Source organism: Pezoporus occidentalis, unplaced genomic scaffold, assembly GCF_034315485.1.
Source record: "Pezoporus occidentalis ecotype Australia unplaced genomic scaffold, CSIRO_AGI_Poc_V1 ctg142, whole genome shotgun sequence".
Taxonomy (NCBI): Eukaryota; Metazoa; Chordata; class Aves; order Psittaciformes; family Psittacidae; genus Pezoporus; species Pezoporus occidentalis.
Window position 1 is genome coordinate 1,716,412 of NW_026913230.1, and position 24,983 is coordinate 1,741,394.

At 48.3% G+C, this 24,983-nt stretch overlaps 2 protein-coding genes across 6 annotated transcripts in view; one reads left to right on the forward strand and one right to left on the reverse strand.

Annotated features, from left to right (window-relative positions):
• LARP1 (La ribonucleoprotein 1, translational regulator) overlaps nt 1-8,578 on the forward strand; it is a 29,096-nt gene extending 20,518 nt beyond the window's left edge. For both annotated transcript variants that reach the window (XM_062609970.1, XM_062609969.1), the window contains exons 13-19: nt 139-344; nt 442-548; nt 1,048-1,199; nt 1,428-1,572; nt 1,812-1,921; nt 2,384-2,511; nt 3,084-8,578. In XM_062609970.1, the coding sequence (XP_062465954.1) occupies nt 139-344; nt 442-548; nt 1,048-1,199; nt 1,428-1,572; nt 1,812-1,921; nt 2,384-2,511; nt 3,084-3,305 (1,070 nt within the window). In that variant the 3' untranslated portion in view covers nt 3,306-8,578. The remainder of the gene's footprint in view (nt 1-138; nt 345-441; nt 549-1,047; nt 1,200-1,427; nt 1,573-1,811; nt 1,922-2,383; nt 2,512-3,083) is intronic.
• FAXDC2 (fatty acid hydroxylase domain containing 2) lies at nt 7,703-20,998 on the reverse strand. Of its 4 annotated transcripts, none has more exons than XM_062609973.1 (10): nt 20,398-20,998; nt 17,688-17,752; nt 16,573-16,620; nt 13,940-14,028; nt 13,736-13,839; nt 12,901-13,022; nt 12,359-12,564; nt 11,367-11,472; nt 10,635-10,801; nt 7,703-9,718 (listed from the first exon to the last, which is right to left on the reverse strand). In XM_062609973.1, exons 3-10 carry the CDS (start codon nt 16,618-16,620, stop codon nt 9,562-9,564), a joined length of 999 nt encoding a protein of 332 aa, XP_062465957.1. In that variant the 5' UTR covers nt 17,688-17,752; nt 20,398-20,998; the 3' UTR covers nt 7,703-9,561. The 4 variants fall into 4 exon arrangements, with proteins under 4 accessions (XP_062465957.1, XP_062465958.1, XP_062465959.1 ...); XM_062609974.1 differs by lacking the exon at nt 20,398-20,998 and adding an exon at nt 17,932-18,130; XM_062609975.1 differs by lacking the exon at nt 16,573-16,620 and having other exon boundaries at nt 20,398-20,986.
• Between the last annotated feature and the right edge of the window lie 3,985 nt (nt 20,999-24,983).

Sequence of the window (24,983 nt, forward strand, 5' to 3'; positions counted from 1 at the left end):
TTGTCTCAGGGGGCCAGGATGTGTCTCTGTTCTTGTCTCTGCTGCTTCCCAACTGCCAGATGGATGTCCCTTGGCTGTAGTGATGCCCTCATGCTCAGAGCTCAGCTTGACCCGTGGTGGGGGGTTTTCTCTCTGCAGTACCCACAGACGCTTTGGCTAACAAGCTGTTTGGAGTCCCTGAACCTTCAACCATCGCCCGGTCTTTGCCTACAACTGTACCAGAATCACCCAACTACCGCAACGCCAGGACCCCCCGGACCCCTCGCACGCCTCAGCTGAAGGACCCAACGCAGACGCCGAGGTTCTACCCAGTGGTGAAAGAGGGAAGGACGATAGATGCCAAGGTGGGACCGGGGCTGGGTGATGGGGTAGGAGATGGGGGTTTCCCAGCTGGGGCCTGGTGAGAAAGGGGACACATCCCTGATGCACTGTGTCTTGCAGACTCCACGGAAGAGGAAGACAAGGCACAGTTCGAACCCTCCGATGGAGTGCCACGTGGGCTGGGTGATGGACTCACGGGAGCACAGGCCACGAACTGCGTCCATCAGGTACCAGAGATGGGTGTTATGTGGTCGTGGAGGAGCTAGAAATGGGAAAGGGAGTAAGTGTGGAAAGGAAGGGAAAAATCAGGCTCTGATCTTGGACTCATAGAATAAGCTCAGTTGGAAGAGACCTTTAAGATCATTGAGTCCAGCCTTTACCCCAGCACTGCCAAGTCCACCAGTAAACCATGTCACTAAGGAAAGGTCCCTGATCTTGCAGGGGAGGTCTCCTATTAGGTGGCTGCAGAAAGGATTGAGACCCAACTTGTCCCTCCTGAAAGGAGGGAAGTTTGAAGCCTTGGAACAACAAGATGAGACTCGGTTGGAAATACTAGTTCCCTTCTTGTTAGGATATCCCCATGGCCCAGGTCCCAAACCCAGAGTGGACAGTCACAGGGAGTCAGTGGTGCCAACAGGCAAGTGCTGTGGGGCAGAGTGTGACCCCACTCCACTGCCAGTTGGGTGATGCCAAGGAAGGGTGTTGATGGGAGTCTCTGATACTCAGTTCCAGCCCCTCGGAGGGGACCCCAGCTGTCGGAAGCTATGGCTGCACCCCGCAGTCCCTGCCTAAGTTCCAGCATCCTTCGCACGAGCTGCTCAAGGAGAATGGCTTCACACAACATGTCTACCACAAGTACCGTCGGCGCTGCCTTAACGGTAGGGACACTGGGGTGTGGGGCAGGGTGTCTGTGCCACCAGCACATAGAGAAAAGCAGGGTCCTACAGGACAACCTTGCTGGTAGCTGATGTTTCACCACAGTGTTTGGTGAGCATGGGTAGTGGCTCAGGGTGTCCAGCACTGGAGTGGGTGCTCTGCATGAGCCCCTGTGCAAGAGCTGGGTCCCTGGGAGATCTGACTTGTGATGTCTCCTCTTCCTGAAACAGAGCGGAAACGACTGGGCATTGGTCAGTCCCAGGAGATGAACACACTTTTCCGGTTCTGGTCCTTCTTCCTCCGAGATCACTTCAACAAGAAAATGTATGAGGAGTTCAAGCAACTTGCTGTGGAGGACGGGAAGGAGGGATACAGGTAGGAGAGGAGGGGCAGAGTGGCCTTTCCTGGGAGGGGAGTGAGGGAAGAAGAAGGGTTCAGTCTTTTGCAGGGCTCACAGCAAAGCAAAGGCAGCATCTCTGCCTTGCTCCAAGGTAGGATTGGGGTTGCTCTCAGTCCCCTCCTGCTGCTGGTGCACAGCAGGGCTCCTGCCTCAAGAGCCTCTCTGCTCGGGTGTTACGTACAGTGTCTGAGCACCACGTGCTGCTCTGTTCCAGGTACGGTCTGGAGTGCCTTTTCAGATACTACAGCTATGGGCTGGAGAAGAAATTCCGGCCAGACATATTTAAGGACTTTCAAGAAGAGACCATCAAGGATTACGAAGCTGGTATGTGCTTCTTTTGGCCTTCCCCTGGGGTTGACAGCAATATAGTCCAGCTGCATGGCTGCTTCTGGGCCTCTTCCTGTGATTTTGGGGAAGCCACGTAATGCTGTACATTAACATGTGCAGCAGGGATCAGATGGACGTCCTGTTGCTTCATGGTAAAGGGTTGAGTGGATGCTCATCATCCTGAAGACTGCTGGGGGGATGGAAGAGAGCAATGAGAGGCTGTAGCTTCCAAAATGTTTTGCTAGAGGCACCAGTTCCTCTAGGGATTTCTCAATGCTCTGTCACCACCAGGACATCCCCTATCAAGAGGGCTGCCCATTACAGTTGTTTGCTTCCCTCTAGGTTCTCCATCTTTCCTCAGTTGTGCCTACCAGTGTGACAGGAGGGTCTGTGAGGCAAATGGTGGGGAAGCCTGCAGGAAAGTGTTCTGATATCTGGTTTGGTTTTCTTCCCCTCCAGGACAGCTCTATGGGCTGGAAAAGTTCTGGGCCTTCTTAAAGTATTCCAAAGCCAAAAATCTGGACATTAACAGCAAACTGCAAGAATACCTCAGCAAGTTCAAGCGCCTCGAGGACTTCCGAGTGGATGTGAGTAGCCACAATGCCTGCCCCACACCGATGGCCCCTGCAAAAGCTCCTTGGTCCCCCTCAAATGATGGAGGATTTTGGGGAAGTCAGTGACACCTAGTGTCATGCCCGATCATTGCAGCCTGGCCAAGAACAAGCTGCAGGGTTGGAATACTGCAGATCCACTTCAGAACAGCTCTCTGGAGAACTGCATGATAGAATGGTTTGGGTTGGAAGAGACCTTAAAGATCATCTAGTTCCAACTCCCCTGCTGTGGGCAGTGACCCGTGGATGAGCCCATCTTTCTGTATGAGCTGAGGAGGGAGTTAAATGCTTTGGCTTGAATGGAGCTTTGGCTCCCAGGCTTCTGGGCTGTGCCCCTGGGTGGGAAGCAAGTTGTCACCATTGTTCTTAATTAGAAGCCAGTCTGTCTTTGGTAGCAGTAGACTGGGGAGGAGGGCATCTGTGGGCTTGGGGTGGGCACGTGTGTTCTTTGTGGGTCAGGGAGAGAAGTTGCAACTGGAAGCTTGCAGGAAAACTGTTCTTTGATCCAGGGGGAATCTGCTGATCCTGGGGTGGTGCTTCTCTTCCAGCCACCCATGGGGGAGGAAGGTGGACACAAGAGATATCCGACGACATCAGGGGGCGACGGCAGGAAGCGCTACCCATCCCAGTCTTCCAGCAAAACGGTCAGCCAGTGCCCATCCAGCCAAGCCCACGCCTCACCCAGCCAGCCTGCACAAGAGGATGCCAAAAACCTGAGCCAGCAATCCCCTGCCCCGGCAGCTGCAGAATCGCAGACAGTGGGGAAGTAGAGAGGCTGCAGCATCTGCTTCCTGCCAGGGGATGGGGTGGGTTTGTGGGGGACTGGCTCGGAGAAGGGGAGACATGAGGAGGTGAGACAGGAAGGGAGCTGGAAGGTGGGTGCCCAGGAATAGGCTGCTCTGGAGAAACCTTCAACGCACACTATTTCTTTTCTCTTGTGGCTGGAAAGCAAGGATGATCTGCATCTGAAACACCATTTTGCTATTACAACACCATGACCAGAGCCAGACCCGCTCCCAGCAGACCCAACCCTTTGCTTTCCCTTTTCTCCCCTCCTGTGCGCACACTCATGTCTTGGTGTCTCTTCAAACAAACAAACACGTTCTGGCTGGGTTTAGAAAGGGGAGATTTTTTTATTATTATATATATATATCAAGTTTTAAATTATTGCTAGAAGTTTGTCTGGATTTACCAAAACAAGTCTGCTCTGTGCGGCCCCAACGCCTCCCCTTCGTGTCCCCTCTCGCATCGCAGGGCAGCCCGCTCAGGAGGCTCGGAGGAGCGAGGTTCCCTATGGGGGACCGATGCCACAGCGATGCTGCGGAGCCTCTGATCTCCATGACCTGGCTGACATCTCCCATTCCACGTACGGCGGTGCCCCTCCGCCGCAACAGGAGCATCGTCCTGTTCGTTCTCCTGGTCCCTCCTTCCCAGTGTTTTCGCCTCCAGCCTTCCCAAGGGTCTGGCTCTCCCTCTGCCCACCTCTCTCCCTTCTGTCACGGACAATTTGGAAGTCAACCAAAGGACCTTTGCCAAGGATAGGCTTGTTCTGACTCCTTTCCTGCAAGGACAGCTAGTGGGAAGCCAGCAGGTCACCTGGACTCGAGCCTGCATGGACGGCGCACCAGCTGCCCCAGGAATGCCCACTGCATGCAAAGACAGGACTTTGCTGGAGGTTTTTTTTCTCTTCCTTTTCCCTTGAAAAAAACGAAACAACAACAAAAAAATACCCAAAATCCCTCAAAAAAAAACAACAAAAAAAACTTTCTAAAGACACATCTCCCTTTGCTTTCTTCCTTGGAAATATTATTGAAGAAAAAAAAAACAACAAAAAAACCCAAAAAATAATTAAAAACAACAAAAAAAAGTTGCCTTATGGTGGAGCTGGCCCGGGGCAGCCGCTGGCTCCCTGCACCCCGGGGCACGCTGGGCTCCTGCTCCCCTCGGCCCAGAGACTCCTTCCGGCACTGCTGCCGAGCTGATCCTGCCCCGCGGCCTTCCCTCCAACCCCGCAGCTCGCCCGGAGCCCCTGCAGCCCTGCTCCTCACGGGGGAAGCTGCCGAGGACAGTTGAATCCAAGACTTGTGCTCGCAAAGTAGTTGAAGCCGCTCCGTTGTGTATAGACCATTGTAGCATCCTCCCTGCGACTGCACGTGCTGGTGGCCCCTCTCCAGGCAAGCTGGGGCTGGATGTGGCTCTGATCCTGTCTGTGTCTCCAGTGTGGTCAGGGGGGTCACAGCACCTTGAGGGACTGGTCCTTGCTGTTGACACAGGAGTGATGCAGCCGCAGGGAACCCATCTCTCACAGCATCACTGTTCATGGGACTTGTGCTGAGGGTGAGCTGGGGACCTGCCTGGCAAAGGAGAGCTCTTGCCTGGGTTTCCGTGTGCACCGTGTCTTGGCAGGCGGCTGCCTGGAGTCTGCATCTCCGAGGGCTGAGCTAACACCGTACTGCTCCTTGCTCGTCCGAGGCAAGGGCATGGCTGCAGAGCTGCTATGGCATTCCCTCGGTTGCTCTACCCAGCACCGGGTGGCTTTGGCAGGCAACCCCTCCCCAGGCACATGAGTTGTGTTCCCTCACATGGGGCTTGTGTTAGGGGGCAAGATCTTCTCCTGGGGCCCAGAAGTAGCACTGGAAAGTCGTGTTCCTACCATAAGGGTGGGAAGCAGCCACAGCCGCTTGCCTTGCTGCTGCTGTGCTCCATCTCCTGGGTTGGAATACCTGCTTTGCAGCTGGCTTGGTTGTGGATCTGGCTGGCACTCTGAGCTGCAAAGCACGCTCCTGTGTACAGTGTGGAGCAGATGGGCTACTTGGATGCAGCTAATTGCGTTACTCAATCTGCAGAGTCACAAGCTGGTAATGAACAGTGTCTCCCCTGCGTATCCAGCTGATGTGGAGTCTCATAGCTGGGAGGGAGGAGTGATCTCAATCCCTACACAGCTGCGAGGCTGATGGGTGAGCAGAGGTCAAGAGGGTGAGCTGGGGCAAGCTGTCCATCAGCGGCTCTGGCTGAAGTTGTCACCTCCCCAAACTGACACTGCGCCAGAGGTGCTGCTTTGGTGATGGGGCAGGTGGGGGGCAGCGTTGTGAACTGCTGCTGGAACTGAAAGCACAGCTGGGTTTGAGTGAGGGTAGCTGCTACGTTGCTGTTTTCCTGCTGGTGTGATCCTGCCCTGGTCTGTCCACCTCTGCCCCACCACCCTGCAGCTTGGTACCGCTCACAGGCCCTGTTTCAGCACACCAGTCTGTCGGGGCTTGCTCCATTACAGCAGCAGTGCTCTAGGATTGCAGGGTGGTAACTGGGCAAGACAGGCAAGTAATGCTTGTACAGTGCTGTGGCCATGACTGTTATCCCTGGGTTTCCCCTCTCTTGTGAGCTGGATGGAGTCAGATCTCTGAGGTTACGGATGCGGCCGGGTTTGCTCCAATCTGGGAAGGAAAAGCCTCAGAGATCGGGTTGATCAAGGACACTGGAGATGCGTTGCTGGCTGTCTGCAAGTTGAAGCGGGTCTGGATATGCCAAGGGTGGTCCTTGCTGCCGTGTCTGTGTTCCTTGTCAGTGCGTGTTCTCTTTCAAAGCCAACCCTCTGTGTTTTAGTCACAAATGAAATAGGAAGTGAGGAGGAAGGAGCTGCTGCTGTGGAGTCGGTGCTTGTGGAGCAGACTGTGGAATTGCCAGGTGGTAGAAGAGAGAAGACATTTCCCAGAGAATTTCCCCAAATCTGAATTGATTTTAAATTATTCTTTACTTTCTAAGGCTGAGGCTCTTGGCACAGGAGAGGTTTCCCCCGCTCTGCTGAGTCAGTGGTTTGTCGCATCAGTGTGGCTGAGGGCTCTCTGTGAATCCCCTCCCCTGTTTCCCAGGGGGAGGTGGATCAGGACATCAGTCCCAGCGGTCCCATTGCCCTCCAGCTTTGTGGAGCATGTGCCTTGTTTCACCGTGGATAGCAGTTTAGCCAGGGAGCCAGGGAAAGAAGGATGCGACAGCCCGAGGTAGCTGTGGCTTGCTCCCAGCTCTGTCTCTGGGCTGGTCGCATTGGGTTGCAATGCCCACTGGTCATAGCTCCACGGTGCTCTGGTTATGGCAGTGTCCTGCACCCCTGTGCTGCTGGTGGCCATGGCAAAGCCCCTGTGCAGCGTGTAGTCAGTGCCAGGGCTGACTGCAGCGAGGCTTCCCCCTGTCCTGCAGCTTGCATAGGTCTGCAGAGACACTGGACCTCGTGCTGCGGAGCTGCATGCGGAAGGCATCGCGCACGGCTCGCACCACCGCAGGCTGTCCAGAGAGGGGCTGTGCTTTGGAGGAAGCTCTTGCTCTCCTGTGTTAGGCCTTGCTTCTGGCTTGGATGTTTGCCCATGATCATATTTGTGCTGTGTTTAATCCTAGTGGTCTCGGTGGCATCCTTCTGTGAGCGCGGCTCCATCCCACAGCTCGCATGGGCTGCGTGGTGCTGGTGCCACCGGCACAGCCAAGGAGAGCCCTGGCTGCCCTCGGGCAGGCTGGGGGATGCAGAGCATGGGGAGCACTCCCCATCTCACCCCTCTTCCTGGGATGTCCAGGCTGCTACAGCCCAGGGCTCCTTGCAGGGTCAGCCTCCCTTTGGGATGCAAGCAGTTGCAACAGGTACGCAGCCCTGGCATAGGAGGTGTGTTTGGAGGGGGCTTTATTGCTTTGCCATATTCATCTGGGGGGGAGATGGGGGGGTATAAATTAAAGTAATAATCCTGCTGCTCCATTTGCCTGCCTGTCCCTCTTCTGCTGTCCCCCTTGCACCCCAGTGGTGCCACTGTAGCCCTCGGGGTCCCTCGAGTTAAAGCAACTGCTCATCTTGCTTGGGACTGGTCGATTGTACTGTAACAATACGATGTGTTAACCTCAGCATCCTGCCACGCATTCATACATACTCCGCACGGCAGAGCAGAGGGGGCCTTTAGCTGTTAATGCCTTTCCAGTTACCGTATCAAAAGGAAAAGAAAAAGGACAAAAAAAAAAAGGAAAACTGTACATGTAGCAAGCTGTGTTTGCAATGCTCATTTCTCCATCTCCTCCGAGGCTGGTTATGTCCCTTTGTCACTGTTCTGAAATGGATTGCTAGGCTCTTTTTTAAGAGAGGGTTGCTACACTTGGTGTTAAATGACTCACTGACTCTTTTCTTTGGGTTCCCCCCCCCCCCCAAGTTTCCAGTACAGGTAATAGATGGATTACTTCCTTTTTTTCCTTTTCTGTTTTTTATTGTAAAGACAACATTCATCTCGGGGCTGGGGGCAGCGTTTCAATGAGTAGTTTACAGTTTCACTTTCTGCAGACACTTGAACATAGGACCGATGTATCTGTGACAAGCACATCCCCTCAGTGGGAAGCTCCAGAGGGAGCAGGGAGCACCTTGGGTACCGCCTGCCCTGGGTCCCTGCACTGTCCCCTGTGGTTTACCCTCTGGGTGACAGCCCAAGTGGCACCTCTTGGTCCCTCAAGCCTCCCCGGAGCAGCCCTGCTCCTCTTCCTCCTGTCCTGGTCCCATTGGGGTTGGAAACCTTTGGATGCGTGGCTCAGAACCCCTCATTGAGCTGCGCGTTCACCTGGAGCAAAAGGGGTGTTTCCATGTGCTGGCCCTTCTCCAACCCCGTGTGTGTCCCAACCTCAGCCTTCTGTTCCCCCAAACTAGAAAGTGTGTGCAACCTTCTTCAGCTGCATTTATCGTAGAGACAAACCTAAAATGACTCATCACAGACCATGTATCACTTGGGAGGAAAAATCTTGTTAATATGGCCCTGCTGTACATGATCCATCTTCTGTCGATAGTACATAATCTTTGACCCATGTGCTAGGATCATCATCACGTATAAAAGGAAAAGAGGAAAAAAAAATGTAAAATACTTGAATGAGAGCTTGTATTATAACATTAATATTATTCAGAGTATCTGCTTTCTAGGCTGATGTGATTCATTATTCTAGTAATGCTTTAGTCCTTTGTAATTTGTGGTAATTATGCTTTTTCCTTTTTAATACAAAAAAAATGTATAAAAATAAAAACTTCAAAAGACAACAGAGCTGTGTTCTACTCAGCTGCGGGGGGGTGAGCAGTCTGCCCTGTGTGTGTGCCCCCGTTGGGCCTGGTCTAGAGGTGGTGAGAGATACATCACTGTTGCCCGAGGCCTCCAGACAGGATGGAGGCTTGAAAAGATCCTGGAGGACACTGGCAGCATCTTGGTTGTGTAGATAGAAACTGATGTGCATGAGGCTGTGTTCTGTTGAGTCCTTCCTTAGGGTTCCACTGCTCTCCACCCAACTTCTTCCCTTGGCAAATCTCTTTCCATAGGTTGTCACTGTACATTGATTTGGGTTGTGTCTCCTTAGGGTGTGTGGGGAATGAGATGCGGCTTAGGAGGAGGCTTCTGCCATGTCGTGCATCAGCTCCCGGCTCTCCTTCCCTGTCCCATGAGGGGAAACTCGCTGTTTGCAGGTGTTGGTTTGTGGAGCACAGATGAGGATGTGATTGCCCTTCCTTCAGAGCTGGCACAAAGAAACTGCTCAAGGGAAGTCAGACCTCCGCATGTGCAGGGTAAGGTGTTTCTGAAGCCCCGTGCCTTCTCATGGGGTTGCATCGCACATCCCAGGCATCCTGACTCTCAGAACAGAGGGTTTAATCCAGTGTAGTTACCATGATCTGGTTGGTATTTCTATAGAATGCTGCCAAGAGAGGCCAAAGCATAGCCTGTGAACACTGCAGTGTTAAAGCCATGAGAGCACCCCAGGAACTCCCCCCCCGTGGCCCAGAGCACATTGCCCCGGTGCAGGCAGCTGGAACCAAGCAACAGTGCAAGTAATGAAAACACTCAACTTTGTTTAAAAATAGCTTCCTAGAGCAGTGGTTTGTGCTTTGGGGAGAAAATAACAGCAGCAAAAGTGCAGTCATCTCAAGTAGTGTGTTTATGTTCAGCTTTGGGCTCTGCTATGTGTGAACAATAACTTGGGTCCCAATGCAAGTACTGTTTGGCACAAATCATTGTCTCTGGCTGCTGCCTTGGCTCACTCTGCCCTCCTGGGTGCGTCAGGAATGCTTTGGGAGAGCGGCGTGAAGCTGAGCAGGACCCTGTGTCTCTCGTAGGCTTTGGTCTGTCTGAACACTGTATCCGTTCCATGCAGGTAATCCAGCACTCCCAGCACTCCGTAGCACTGGTTGAACCTGGGAAATGGAATGAGCATCACTGGATGTTACTGGGGTTACCCTGACTTCCCCACTTCCATCTCTGTTCGGAGCCCTGATGATCCATGCAACTTCTGCCACTGAGAGCATCTCAGCTCTGCAGTGCTGACATGAGCTGAGCTTGCGGATAGGACTGCTAATGAGAACCAGCACTGTGGTGTGGGTGATGTTCAGCACTTGGGTGTTGATAGAGCTGTCATGCTGGCTCTTTCTGCAGGAGGGGCAAGCTGTTGAGGAGGAATATGTCTGAGCTGGGAGCACATGTGCGAGATGGGAACAGCTCTTGCACTGCTGTGGCATTATATCCCTGGAACAACCTGCTGGAACCCTGCTCTCTCCAGTGTAAGAGGTGGCCTGGAACCTCTAGGTTAATGGGGATTGCCTAAGCAAGGTGTTACCTGATCAGTGTTACTAATCCCCCTCTATGGGAAAGGGACAGAGAGGCTCCTGCAAATCTATTCCAGCTTTGTGGCTTGCCCTTGCTCTGTCTTCATTCTAGGTCACATGCAGTTCTCCTGAACTCCTAGGAAGAGCCTTGCACAGAACTGTCTGCTCTATGTTCATGATGGGGAAAGTCCAGTGGTAGCTGCTACTTCTACCCTACTATGTGCTTTGTTCCCATATAATCTCCAGGAACTTGGAATGCCAGCCTCAGCATTCATGCTTTGGAGGAGGTTTCAAAGTCAGCTGCTGGAGGAGGCTGGATGTCAATGAGGTGCCCAGCAGCTGTAGGGCTGGAGTCCTCCAAAGCCCTGGTCTCTTTAACTGCTTTAGGAACCAACAGCATTCAGCTGGCTATTGGGATGGGGTAAGCTTCTCCTATGCAGACCTATCTGACCCTCAGAAAGGAGCTTTGCAGGAGGGGAAGAGGGAGCCGAGCAGTGCCCAGACCTACTTGAGGTGGTGGAAGTCGTGGAACTCCGGTGACGGCAGGAAGGGCAGGTGGTATCCACAGTGTGAGATGCTCGTTGTTACCAGAGCAAGGGAGAACCACACTGCGATGGAAACGATGTGAGAGCCTATGAGCATCGGGCCGGTCATGGCAGGCAACATGTTGGACAGCTAGAAATGAATAGCAAACTCAGCTTTATTAATGGGTCCATGACAAGCAGATTCAAACACCTTACTAAAATCAGAGCAGCATCAAAGAAAGAATTAGTGAGCTGAGTTTTACTAACATAGTCCCACCCCAAGCTCTAAGCTTGTACTAGAAGTTAGACTTGAGATCAACCCACGGCTGTGAAGGCAGCATCATTCCAGTAAATCCCCCTGGAGCCTGAGGTCTGAATTTCATCTTGGAATAATCTGAAGCTGCTCTTGGGAAACCTCAGTGTAAAAGGGCAGAGCCTGTGCACATGTTCAACAGCATCAGTGTGATGATCCAGCTGCATCACCTCACTGTGTCCTACCAGTGGCATGAACGGCTGTTGCTGCCCAGGTCCTTGGATCTGTGCTCTTAAAGCATCTGGTATAAACAGATACTGCAACCCTTCTACAGACAAGTAGCACTTGACAGTGCAGCTGAACTTCCTAAGAAAGAAGTGCTGTTTAATTTGCTTTTCTTACCACTCCTCCACATCCCATGGAAATTACACTGTGCAGGGTGACCATGGGAGAATCCACTTACTATGTGCTCTACTGGGTGAGCATAAATGGAGACCACACCGATGGGGGCTGTCCATTCGTGGTGCTTCTTGTGAATGTGCTTATACAGGAGTGGGAGGTGAACAAGCCTAAGCAGAGAACACAGAGAAAGGCAGGGTCTGAGCTCTGCAGGAAAGGAACATAAGGTATCATAACACAGAATTGCTGCTGGGGACTTGCTCATACCCCTTCTAACATAACAATTTTGGAGCAGTGGAAATAAGAGTGTAGTTTTCCTCTCTGTATTGAATACTGTAGCCTTACTCAATTGATGTGCCCACTGGCTGATGTTAAACTTAAGTCCAGATAAGTCCCATAAATCAGTCCCTGAATGACTCTTGATCAACCTTGGGAGCACTCCTTAGGGAAAGACATGCTTTGTATTTTCACTGTTTTGACTTTTCCTGCTGGCAGCTACCAGAGTCAGAACTTCAGGTTCTGTGGGTTCTTTGTAAGAAATGGCTTTTTGAGTTTTTTATCTGTATTTGTCCAAAAGGGAAACCTATTGCTGAGAATGCTGCGCTTGCTCCTGCACAGTCTTTTGCAGGCTCTTTTCTTCCTTGCTTTAGTGCTTAGAAAGCCTGCAGTGTCAGCAGCCCTGTTCTGTAGGTGCCGTACAAGTGAACAGTACCTCAGTCATTGACCTCCTGAGCTTTTTTCTTTCAGGACAGTCAGTCTTGTTCTTCTCTTTTCGAGGAACACTGGGTCACAGCTTTGGTGTAAAGCTGTCAGGGCTGTTTCTTCCTTAGCCTTTAAGCTGATCCACCTTTGTAATTTTACCCATTTTTCTTACTGTAGTTACTGGCAGCACCAAAGCCTCATGTTGTAAGGGTGGATTTCAGGACTGTAAGTCATCTCATATGTATAGAAGATAGGTAGAAGAGGGGGGACTGGGACTACAGCTGTTTCAAGGGATGGGTATGAGCTTAAAGGCATGGAGGAAACCACAAAGTCCTGTTCCTGTGCTCAGCTCACCTGTGTGTATAATAGAAGAGAATTTCCTCCACTATGGTAAAGATGCTCATCTCCAGAAGGAACCAGCGGAAGGTGGGTAACTCCTTGCTGAAGGTGTTGCCCCACCATTGCAGGATGTAGAACATGGGCAGAAGCATGGGCAAGGAGATAAAGACCTGATTGCACAGCGCTGTGTAGATGGCTTGGCGCAACTTCTTTGTGTCCACCTGCAAAAGAGAATTCGGGATTTGAGGCTAAGTCAAAGGACTTGAGGAGCAATGCAGCTTTGAATGGGAAGGAGAAAGAGCTTTAAGTTTTGTAGGCAGTTCCCATGTTAGTTTTGTGATCAGCTTCTTAACGAGCAGCCAATTCAGAGCTGATCAGTAGCTTCATCCCAGGAACTGCCTTCCTCTCTGCAGTACATATGGAAGATTCAGCTTGGTTGTCCTTGAACCCTATCTGGTTACAAGAGGAAAGCATAACAGGTTCTTCTCCCTACTCCTGGCTTGAGAGACAGCAGGAAGTGTTTAGCAAGCAGAAGAGTCAGAGTAAGAAATACTTACAGGATCATTCTTGCCCAGCTGAATGCGATAGCGAGTAATGAAAGTTGGCTTTCCTGTTATATCAGCCACCATAAGGATTCCATTGAAGCACCAGAAAGCAAGGGCAGGCACCAGTGCAGCCCCTGTGGCATGAGGAAAGGGCAGAGATGTGAATAAATTGAGGCTAAATCGAAAACAAAATACAGTGGCATCGTACCCAGAGGATCCTGCTAGGACCCAGATGTGCCAGATGCATATCCCCTGCAGTGAGGTGCTTTAAAATGGAATATGGGTACGTTCAACATCCAAGTAAGACCTAGGAAATGGGACAAGGTTATAGACAAATGTCTCATCAGTTGAAACGTGCCACAGCTGAGGCCAAGAAGGGCTTTTCTGGGAGGCTGTGGGATCTTTATCATGGGTGGTTTTTAAATGCAAGTAGGATAAGGTTGAGTTGATCTACAGGACCTTTGCAAGATGCCTACCAGGTCTGTTCACCAGCTGTAATCACAGACAGAGAAGTTATATAGGTGCTATGGCAAGAGTGAAATTCACTGATTTTACTTCACTTTTCAGTAATTCTACTGAGTCATTCAGTTCTTACAGGAACAAAGTGTATCCAGTTTATGAAGTCTTTTCAGCAGCAGCAGAAAGGTCAACCTTTTGATCTGTATAGGGTGTCTAATGTGAACAGTCCAAAGCCAGCACAGTGGCACTGTGTCAGCTCTGTCTCTCTTTGAAGCTTACATGTGCTTTTTCAGTGAGAGGATTAGTGACTTTAGGCAGGCATGCCCACGTCCCATTTTTAGATGTAACACAAGGATGGTTCCTACAGTAGAGAGCTGTTAAAACTCACCAAGTAAGAAGAGTGTTGACTCCTTTCCCTCTAACAGGTAGTAGAGCTTTAGCCACATTGTTTGCCAGAAATGGCCCAAAGTGTCCCAGATATCCTGCACGTACCTGCAGGAATAAGTGTTCTTGGTTGCCCATCTTTTCATCACCCACTTCCCCTCTCCACAGAAAAGCTTCTCCTCAAGCCCTTTTGTTCAAACCATCTTACCAAGCAGAGCTCGCTAAGGCAGTGAATAGGAGAAGACCTGCTCCGAGGACACAGGCAGTGACCTTCATGGCATCCCAGAGCTTCTCTTCCTGTGAGCAAGCAACAAGAGTGAGCGTGTGCTGCTGTGTCCTGCACTAGCACTTTCTGTGTTTGAAACGCAGGCGATGAAGGCAGTCCTATGAAGGGCTGTTTTGTTTCACAAACTCTCTAAAGAGCACAACAACAAAGCTGTTATGGGACATTGTGTGTGACTGAGCAGGGGGGAAGTACACACACATCCATCTGCCATGCTTACAGAGACCTGACGGGTCTGACATGGAATTTCTCTGGAATAATCAAAGGGAGAGAACGGGCCACTGATTTTTCCCTCTGTTTTCATCTGGCACACTTCCTGGTACCTGGAGGACTACAGCGTAAGGGGCTTCTGGATAACCACAAGCAGCTGGAAAGGAAGAAAGTGTAAGGAACTCCACCTCAACAGCTCCCTCCCTCTGTATTTTCTCCCTCTCAGTATGCAGTTATGCTTCCTCCCTGTAGCAGTCAAGACCTGCTGTGCTCAGATGAACTGAATAACAGCTCCAGTTAATCCAGAAGTACTCCTTTCCACTTTTGCTTTGAAGACTGATTGTGAAGTCAGGCTCATGTGCCCAGAACCTTGCCTATTCTTTTCCCTACAAGTGCAAGAGAGGTTTAATACCTTTCCTTGCATAATGCACTTTGTGTGCCTTTAGGCCATCACAGGTACAGCTAAGCTCTAGTATTGAGAGTACCACCTGGCTAATAAGTGCCATCTGTATGGAACAATTGCACATGAACAAGGAGCTAAAATACTCAAAAGTATAAAGTGCTCTAAGTCCCTGCTATCAGTCACAGAAATGATATCTACTGAACAAATATTCCTGTGTACAGCATAAAGATATAAAATGTGATGTTACTGTGACTTTTTTTATCACAGTAAGGATTTTAACTACAAAAAGCATCTTCAATGTGAGCATTTAAAGATCCAAACCCAAGTTGTTTAGCCAAATATACGACAACTGTATAATTAACCATCTATCTTTTAGAGTAGCCCAAGGTGGAATTGGTTCTGGAGTTCAGCAATCTTAGTTTCAGTTTTCTTGGGTTGCTGTGTATTGTATTTATCTGCAGAATAACTGTTTAAAAAGAAATCAGTGCAGTTCTAAAAGACTATAGTGTACTAACCAGTGAGTGTCTGTTTCATTACTCTCTCCTTCCTGTTTTTAATACGTGTTGCTGTGCTGCACAAACAGACTGGAGTAAAAATAGCATGATTCACAGTTGCTGTCCTGCTTGTCTCCCATCAGAGAGGTCAAACAAGAGAGGCAGCTCACTAATAAATGCTGAATGCAGGTGTGTTTAGGGTAATGCAGGAGGAATCCTCTCTACACAGCTTTCAGTGCTTTAAGATTCGGTAACAGCTACAGAACATTAAACACTGCCCAAGACTTGTCAGTACTATGTCTGTGCCAGGACAGAACTTTGCTCATTAGCACTGAAACTTTCCCTGTTAAAACAAACAGCCTTCATCTCTTATCATTTATTTTTAATCGAGCTGGGAACTGGGAGTAATTTAAAGGACTCTTGCCCTACAGCTTGCTGTTTGTGAACCCTGCAGTTTTACATTGGAAGCAATGCAACCAGGGCCTCCGCATTATCACTGGCGCACTGAGCTACAGCTGCAAGGCTGGCAAAAGCCACCTATTCCAGCTTCAGAGGGTGCCTGCTGGATTCAGGGTTGGAGATTTGCTCTCTCAGCAGTTTCATACTTCCAATCGCATCCGTGTGGTATCTCGTGTCTGCTGACATGAGATAAGACTCTCTTAATCTGTAGACCCTGGAATACCATCTTCTTATTATCTGGAAAAAAGGTTACAAAAGCTATACAAAGCTTTTGTAACATTCTTAAGGGAGTGGTATCCATAAATCCTTCTGGGATGAAGGAAGAATACAGCAGCGAGAAAACTCTGATGTCTCACAAGGTCAGGATTTTTAGTTAGACCAAATAGTATTTCAGTTATTTAGCACCTTCTAGCTGAAGAACTGAGCTTCAAAATCTATTAACTCCTAATGCTCATCACTCTGTGTGTCCTGCTCTGAGACAGGACAGAGAGTGGCTGAAGCTCAAGTACTTAAGCTATTTTAAAAGCCCTTTGGCTTGTTTTGAGGCTGTGTTTTTATTTCATGTGATGAAGTGATTACGTGAGTGAATCCCACACTGTGGAATTACATGAGCTGTAGGAGCACAGAAGTTTATATAGGAAAAGAAACATCTTGTTCATCAAGTCCCAGTGCTAACACCCTGTTTCTCTTCATGCCAACAGCCCCAGCACGTTAGTTGCCAGACTTTGATCCATCTTGCCCTTAAAGGGCTTGTAGAAGTTGGAATATTCCTTCAGTGTAGAAGAGGGAAACATTGTTCAGCAGGACCACTTTGAGGACTGGGCTCAGTTAGGTGGCACAGCTTCTGGTTACAGGGGAGTGCTGTGGTCTCTTGCCATACAAGCAAAGGTAACAGACCCTTCAGCTGCAGCTCACTGGAAGGGAAAAATGCTGGGAAGCTGTTGCTGTAGTGGCAAGAGATGATACTTTAAAAGATAACCTTGAGTCTTTACCTGCTTCTGCTGCTCAGCCATGGTGGGATACCCAGAGACTCTTTTCATCTGAAATAAACGGTGATCTAAGTAAGTGAGCCTTGTACAACTGGAAAGTGGAAGAGCACACTGCTGACAACAGCAAACCCCCTCAGCTTCTAGCTCAGTTGCAAAACTGTCAAGTACTTAATCTCTGTGCTGTGTCCTGTCCCGTTCCCTCCTTCGTCTTGGCTACTTGAGCAAACTGAGCTCTTGGGGAGAGAAATCCCCTTATGTCCTGATGAGTATTGTCTACAAGACTAACAGGGATGCAAGGGTAACAAAGACACATGGGAGAACAGCCAAACCCAAAGCTTGTGATCGTGCCACTCGTGTTGTGGCACAGCTTCCTCCCCTGATCTGGCCCAGGAATACATTGCACCCAGTGAGAACTCCAGCCCTTCACTGACTGCAAGGAAATAATGATGTGGAACCTGCGCTCTTCCAGAATGGTGACATGTTGTTAAATTCACAAGGATGGAAACAAAAATCCAGCTACAACAAAGTGAGTTTGTGCCATGAAGAATTAACACAGTAGAGCCCCCCACAGCCTTCACTCTTGTGGCAGAGGAACTGTGAGTTGTGAGGAAATCATCTTTGCTTCAAGTCTTGCTATGGTCAGTTTGGTGGTTTAAAGTCCTAAATGGACAGGATCTTGTAATAAATCTCCCTGCATTTGACCATTTGTTGCTGGTTTTGGTAAAAAATAAAATAGAATTAAAATAAAATAAGCCCCGAGGTTAAAGTAGCTGCTGGGGTTTCACTGCTGGCCGTGGCCGTGGCAAGATCTCTGTGATTCAGGACCTGCTGTTGCTGTCCTAGGAATTATTGTGTAACTGTTTTGATATTCCTGCATTCTTACTATAAATTATTAACTAGCAAAAGCTAACAAAACATTCCTTAAAGTCTTCATGGCTTCACCTGAACACAAACACATGAATTCTAATATGATGGCCAGATTACTCATGGCTGCAGAATTAAATCCTTTTTGGTTTTCATACTCAAGAAGAATATTCAAGCAGAGGCAAAATGTGTTACCTAAAGTATAAAGAGAAACAGTTGGTAATGTATTCATTAGAAAGATGATATTCCATTACCTTTCTGATGGTAGCAAGCCTCTTGGGAGTACTCCTCTTGCAGCGTTTCGGAGAGGAGGAATACACTGCCAAAAATAAGTCCCTATGTCAGCCAGAAGGTTTGAAATGATAGCTTTCTGGGTACATCCTTACAAATGCAACTCAGTTTATTTACAGGAGTTTCCAGCTCTGTTTCCCTGTGTTCCCTATGTTATACCCCTATGTTAGCATGCACGTCAAGGAGCATGAGACAAAAATTGGAGACCATCTTTCTGCTCGTATTCCTGTTTTCCCAAGGACAGGAAAAGACAAGCCCAGTCACCACACCATGTACTTCAGTGGAAGAAGCTGATGATAAATGGTTCTGAGAAGAAGAAATAAAATTAGGCAAGAAACAATTTGAAACCTGAAGCCATGGATCTGAACTCCCAACCCCGTGTTTCGAAACAGGGCTCTATGTGCTCCTATGGGAAATGCTCACTTTTGGTAGCAGCCTTGAAAGACATAAACAAGTTAACTCTGCCTCCTTTGGCCAAAGCAGTAGTGAGAGAAGTGCCCTGAGGTGGTGTTGCTTAAAATGAGAATGTGTTAAGGAAGTCACGGTGTCCTAGGACTTCTCATGTTTCCTGAGATCTGCAGTTCCTCACTATTAGACTTGTGAGCTATTGAAGCCAGTATGAGAGGTCTTCTGTGTATTTTATTTCTCCACTGTATCAAGGTTGCCAACATAACCTGATTGAAAAAATATAGTTGGACTCTAACATATCTTATGAGGAATACCTGAAAGCAGCAACCACAAATAACTTGCCAGCCTGAACAGAACAGCATAAATCACTTGCCACAGGACAAATGGATCTTATCGTCATTTCCAAAAGCCCTTCTGCTTGCAGTGATGCATTCACGTTACGAAACATGCACTATACACCTATCTTGTCACACAGGTCCTCTCAATGTAGGTGCGCCCACTGCCTCCAAGAAAGCACTACTAATGCTCAAAACATGTCAAGCTTGAATAATCCATTCCTTTATGAGGCTTTGCTCCATTCCACCTTTCTTAGCAGGTTGGTTGGAGCCCTGAACAGTTGAGTTCTGAGTGTCAGCATGGAGGGAGATTCCAAAGCTTCTCTGGGAAAACTGTCCAGGGATTTGACTACCCTTGCTGTGATATCCCCCATGCAGTTCCTAATCAGAATGTCCCTTGTTATATCTCATATCCCTTGCCCTTTTGCTGTGTTATCTTCTCTACCACCACCCAGGTGGGAGATGAAAACAGCAATATGAAATGATTCTGCTGACACAGTACAGCAAATAGCATTGTCACAGTTTTCTGTGGTTAAAGAGATTATTCAGCTCTGACGACCTTGCGGTACAACATTACCTCTCAGGGAGGCAGACATAAGAGGGGTATCTCAGCTAGCTGCTTGATGGAAGGCTGCTGAATCTTTGTGTGTGAATGAGCTCAAAAGCAGAGCACAAAAGAGAATGTGATTCTGCTTTGAGGTTTTAGGAGGAAAAAGAGCCATTGCTTCACCAAGTCCCAGATTCTGTGAGTGTAGGAAAGAGTTAAAATTAGAATCATGTTTCTAGTAGTACTCCTTTTAAATAACCAAATTATGCTACAAGTCTTGCTTGGGCAAAGACTTCCAGTTCAAAACAATCCTGTGCATCTCCTTACCCTCCCTCTCCCCAGAATCTCAGTCAAGTCGTATTTACAGGATAGAAATTGACATTACGTGCCTTAAAACAAGATAAACTTCAATGGATCAGGATTCCCAAAATATATCATTGCCTACTTTCTTTTATTGTTGGAAAATCTCTCTTCTGATTCAGAATACACCAAATACATTTAAAAAGCATTGGTGTAACCACAGCTCTTTTGCCAAACAAAAAAGCCATTCAGCTGCTTGGCACTGCTCTCATGTTGGCATGTTACACAGCCCCGAATCAACCAGTGAAGATCTCAGCTGCCTGCAGCTATTTCCAAATATCAGCTAGAACTGGTGCTCACTTAAAAGGGAGGTAAAAAAGGTTCCTTTTTGGTTATTTCAAATTAGTTAACACAAAATTTGATTCAAACTAAATTTTCACCCTTAAAGTAACTGTTTTTCCAATCAGGGCCTTGATGTTAAAGCGGAAACGAAACATACACTGGTCCATAAAGAATTCCAATGCATTTTGTTTAATTATTTCCATGTACTTCATCACTTGTCCAACAACTGTTCATTAAGTCAGAGATGTATTTTCACTGAATTTTCCACTTTAGGTATCAGAAAAAGCCAGTTTGTCTGAATCATGTTTTAAAATGCTCAACATCATCTGAAAAGGAAAGAACTGCCCTTTTATATTTAACAGTCATATTATTATTTATGTCTCGTCTCTGCTGTCCCATCAATTTCTGTTGCCCCAAGCTGAGGCTTCTCCTCGTATTGTACCCAGTACTGTGTCCTGACAGCAGCCAGACCATACTGCTGCTGGCAGGCACAGCTCAGTAATACACTACACTAACACGCAGTAATACACTACTACTACTAAGTACATCACTGTGATGGACTGCCTGCCCACGCCAGCTTCTTGCTATTCCTCCCTCCTGCTTGATTCTTCTGTTGTAAACCTTCTTTCACTGGAATCAATCTTTACAGTGCCCAGACAATGGAAAAAACCCACCTGAGAGGGAAAAAGGCTACAGCCATCCATGAAAGTATAGAAAGGGAAAAATATAAGGACAGCTTACCTGGTCACCCAAAGAGTTTCATATCAGCCACGCTATATGGGCAGACACAGGACTAGACATCGTGTTTGGTGGACGTCTCACTGTGCCAAGCACTGCACAGGTCTGAAGGCAGCCAGAGTTCCTAGAAGAGCTTACACTCATCCTTTACACAGACATACATTGCCTTTGAATGACTTCCTCAATGTTTCTATCACATCTTTTCAAGCTGCTACATCCCTGACTTCTTCCTGCCTGTTCTGCTGAGAGCAGCCTAGGAGAGGTCCTCTGTGCCCATTTAGAGCCTGGGCTTCAGCTCCTCACCTTTCATCACTGCTGTGGAAACTTTATGAGGGTTTAGGCGAAGGAGACGGGGGTGTTTCCAAGCAGGAGCTGGCTGTCCCCTCCCAGGCAAGTCATGTGAAGCCAGTGCCATGTCACTGTTAGTACTGGCAGCGTTCCCAGTATGCATACACAAGCTGTCACTCGGTTAAGCATTAGGCATACATCTCTGCAGGTAAGAGTCTTAATGGCTGTATCTGAGAATAAAAAAGCCACCTAACCTTTAAAGATAAATAATTTTTATAATGCACTAACTCATGTTTTGGGCACAAAATAGCCAGTGCAACTGAATGGGCCAAAAGTGTACTTGCTAAAAGCAATAAGGGTCACCATGGAATTTGGCAAAACACCAGCAGTCCAGTTTTCCTGGTGTCTAGCAGTTAAACCAATGCTGCTACTATATGGTGTCCTCAACCAGCTACAGGTATAGTTTCCATCTGTAAGGACAAGATGCAAATAGGTTAGAATGCGGTTGGGCTCAGTTGTCTTTAAATACAATGTTTAGAGACCACAAAGTCTGTAATTATGCTGTTGCAAAGAGCAAGATGGAATTTGCAGTAGCATCAATCTTTATTATGCAAATGTGGCCCCAATCTCTGTTACTTACCTCATATACAGTGCTCTATTATGAATTAAGTGTGGAGAATTGAGGGTGTTGCTTGCCATAACTTCTGAGATTTATTTTTCCACACAAGGAATAACAAGGAATACCTTGGCCTCACAGCCCTGTATGGCCATCCATAGGTGAAGCAAAACCTCAAGCTAGCACCAGCTATTGCTGTAGAGAGACCTGCAAGCATGAAGACCAGTGATGCCTCGTTGCCTGCGCCCGTTTCCTTGTCCCTACCACTACTAACTCCTTTCTGGAAAGAGAGTATTCCCAGAACTCCCCTCACACTGTCCTCTTGGCACGGTAAACATTCGATGTTGCTTCATTTCACATTTAAGACTGTGTTACTGTTCTATTTGTCGCTTTCTCTTGACTAATCCTAACTATTCCCTAGTAGGAAAAGAGTTTGTAATTTTCAGCTGATGCTACCAGTTGTTATTTGTCATAAGACAGCAGACTCAACAGGGAGGAATGCAATCCCTTCCAGCTATTTCCACACGTGCAGAGGGGGAAGTGGGAATTGGCATTTCAAGAGGGGCGCTGTATGAACGCTGTCCTGCGATGACCTTTCTTTGGGCTGGAGCTTGCACTGGGAGGACTGTTCATCCAATAGCCAAAAGTGGAGATAAGCTGGTGGATTTCACAGGTGTCAGTGCTGCTTTTAAAGCGCTGTTTGATTCTGACATTGATTATGTCTGAAATATTTATACCCAACAGGAACAGAGCGCTCAGCGTATTAGTCATGAGGATGTGAACGTCATTTACCTTCTACTGCAAGTTTGTGTCTAGGGCTGGTGGGCAGCAATCTAAAAGCTGCCTCTGTCAGGTGGCTTGTGTCCTGCTCTGCTGTCTTCACTACAAACACCCCAACCTTAGTGCTGAGGCATGCAAGAAGTCTGATCTCTTCTCAGCAGAAAGGTTTTTGGATCTGATGCTTTATAAAATAACTTCTCTTTGTTCACTCTCCATTTCTGCAATAGTCACTGTTTCACTGGTTGAAAAAATCATGAGAAGGATATGAGCTATGAACTGTGTCTCAGGATTGTGAAAACCCAAACTGATGGCTCCTCTAGCATGGAAGAGGAACCTGAACTGAGCGCACCTCACTTCATCATTAATCCCCTGCATTCTCAACTGTATTCCTATCCAGCTGCCAGGGCAGATGTGTGCCACCACTCAGTACTGCAGTGGCAGGCTTTGGGAGCATCTCTGGGCAACAGAAAGGTTAGGAAAATGCAAATGATGGCTTTGTTGTTAGGGTACAAACATGTTCAGCAGTAGCTGCGTCTTTTAACTCTTTATTCACTTATTAAGGTTTCCATAAGTAAGTTTTTTACCATTTGTGGTGCTGTTACTAAGCTCTAAAGGAAATGCAGAACTGTTTCAACAGGACATGATCCAGGACATGGGGCTCCAGCGAGTGGATGTGAAAATATTGAGCTACAGCCCTTTATTCCACCTTATGATGTACTGCATCTACACAGAGCATTTTAACTCTGGTGCTAACAGCAGATGGTACGAGGGCTTTTCAGGAACCTCCTTTGGAGGCTGGACCTGAAAGCAAATTTGGTTACTTCCAAATACAAGAATTATGGGACTTTCTTAAACAGCAGGGTGCCTTTTCCCACTGTTCTTCATCCTCATTAGCAGGTATCAAAATTAGCCATGATTGAAACAAATTCTGATCTCCTTCAGTAAAGTACGTCTCCAGCTCTCCCCAGCAGTGGTTCTAAACATAGAATCATAGAATCATAGAACAGTTAGGGTTGGAAAGGACCTTAAGATCATCCAGTTCCAACCCCCCTGCCATGGGCAGGGACACCTCACACCAAACCATTTCACCCAAGGCTCTGTTCAACCTGGTCTTGAACACTGCCAGGGATGGAGCATTCACAACCTCCCTGGGCAACCCATACCAGTGCCTCATCACCCTCACAGTAAAGAACTTCTTCCTTATATCCAATCTAAACTTCCCCTGTGTAAGTTTTAACCCATTACCCCTTGTCCTATCACTACAGTCCCTAATGAAGAGTCCCTCCCCAGCATCCCTATAGCCCCCCTTCAGATACTGGAAGGCTGCTCTGAGGTCTCCGTGCAGCCTTCTCTTCTCCAGGCTGAACAGCCCCAACTTTCTCAGCCTGTCTTCATACGGGAGGTGAATCCTTGAATAGCTTTTTTTGCCAACTACACACAAACATTATAGGCGCAATTTATCCCAAGTGATTATTTCCTGCAATACATTTTTTATTCCAGTAGCAAGGCACACACATTTTTCCTGTCCTGAGATGATCCATCCTCCCTTTTCCCCCTGGATTCACCATACCTTTAAGTGCTGAGTTTATGAGCAAGAGAAATGATATCTATGTTTTGCTCTGAATTCTGCAGGGAAAAACCCTAACCTTATACTTACTGTGTGCTGTAATCCAGCCTGCTCTATTTACCTGCTACCAACGTGTGTTTTCTTGCATGAAATCCCAACCTCAAGTGAGCACAGGAAGAAAGGCGATTACATTCTGCCAGTCTATTGCCTAATACATAAATTATGCAACACCAGGGACTGCAGAGCTAAGGAGGAATGGTGGCTATCTATCATCCATGAAGACAAACTGTGAGTCAAAGTAGCGCTCAATAATGGGATGTCATAAGATGCTGACAGCACCAAGGTCACTTGATGGAGAGCAGCACGTGGAAAAACCTCCTCTTTTCTAGAAGTTACATTTGTGCTGAGGGATGAACATTAAATGTGAGGCACTGAACTATGTCTGAAGGGTAAAAGATGCCATGATTTGGGCTTCCAAATACTTACATGAAAACAGTAGGCAAGTAGCTGAGATTTGGTGGCCAGTTCTGCATCAGTACCAGAATTGCATTATTTGATAGCAAATACAACCCGATCCAGAATGCTGCACTCTAAAAGAAAGGAAATACTGTCTAAGCTTAATTATAGTAGACAAGCTTCCAAATAAATTGTGTATCTGTCATCAGCATCAGCCAGCAAAGCAACCTTTGGCAGCTCTGTTACACAGGAACTTATATTATGCTGCTTTATTGAATAGAGACATCTGCGCTAATGTAATTTAAATATCATTTAAATAGCCATTCAAATTTTAAATAGCAATTTAAATAGCAGTATGTGAACGGGGCATACAAGGATGCTGGGGAAGGACGGCGCACCAGGGACTGTAGTGATAGGATGAGGAGCGATGGTTCAAGCTTAAGCAGGGGAGATTTAGACTGGATATAAGGCAGAGCGTGGTGAGGCTGTGGCACAGGGTGCCCAGAGAACATGTGGCTGCCCCATCCCTGGCAGTGCTCCCCAGGCAGAGGGCACACCTACCACCCGTACACCCCTCCCAAGTGCGGCGAATGGGCTCGCCCGGGCTCCCTCTTCAGGCAACCCGGGCGATGCCATTACCCGCCCTGGGGGGTGGACAGGGGTAGCGAGCTCACCGCGCGCCCCTCGGCTGCGGGCAGGCGCACTGCGCGCACAGCCCCGCGCGGCGGTCACACCCCTCCCCTTTCCACCTCCGCGGGAGCGCGCGCGCGCTCCGGGGGCGGCTTCCCCGTAAATCTCGCGAGAGGGAAACCAGCCCCCGCCACCCCCCCCGCCAACGGGCCGGACGGAACCCCGCCCCTTCCCCCCCGAGCGGCGATTGGG

Bases quoted from the DNA above. Each gene is read 5' to 3' on its own strand.
- FAXDC2 (XM_062609973.1), bottom strand. From the start codon at position 16,620: ATGAAAAGAGTCTCTGGGTATCCCACCATGGCTGAGCAGCAGAAGCAG. The intron at 13,840-13,939 runs GTAAGATGGTTT...TTATTCCTGCAG, and splicing joins GCCTTAGCGAGCTCTGCTTG to GTACGTGCAGGATATCTGGG. The intron at 12,565-12,900 runs GTAAGTATTTCT...TCTCTTTTGCAG, and splicing joins AGCTGGGCAAGAATGATCCT to GTGGACACAAAGAAGTTGCG.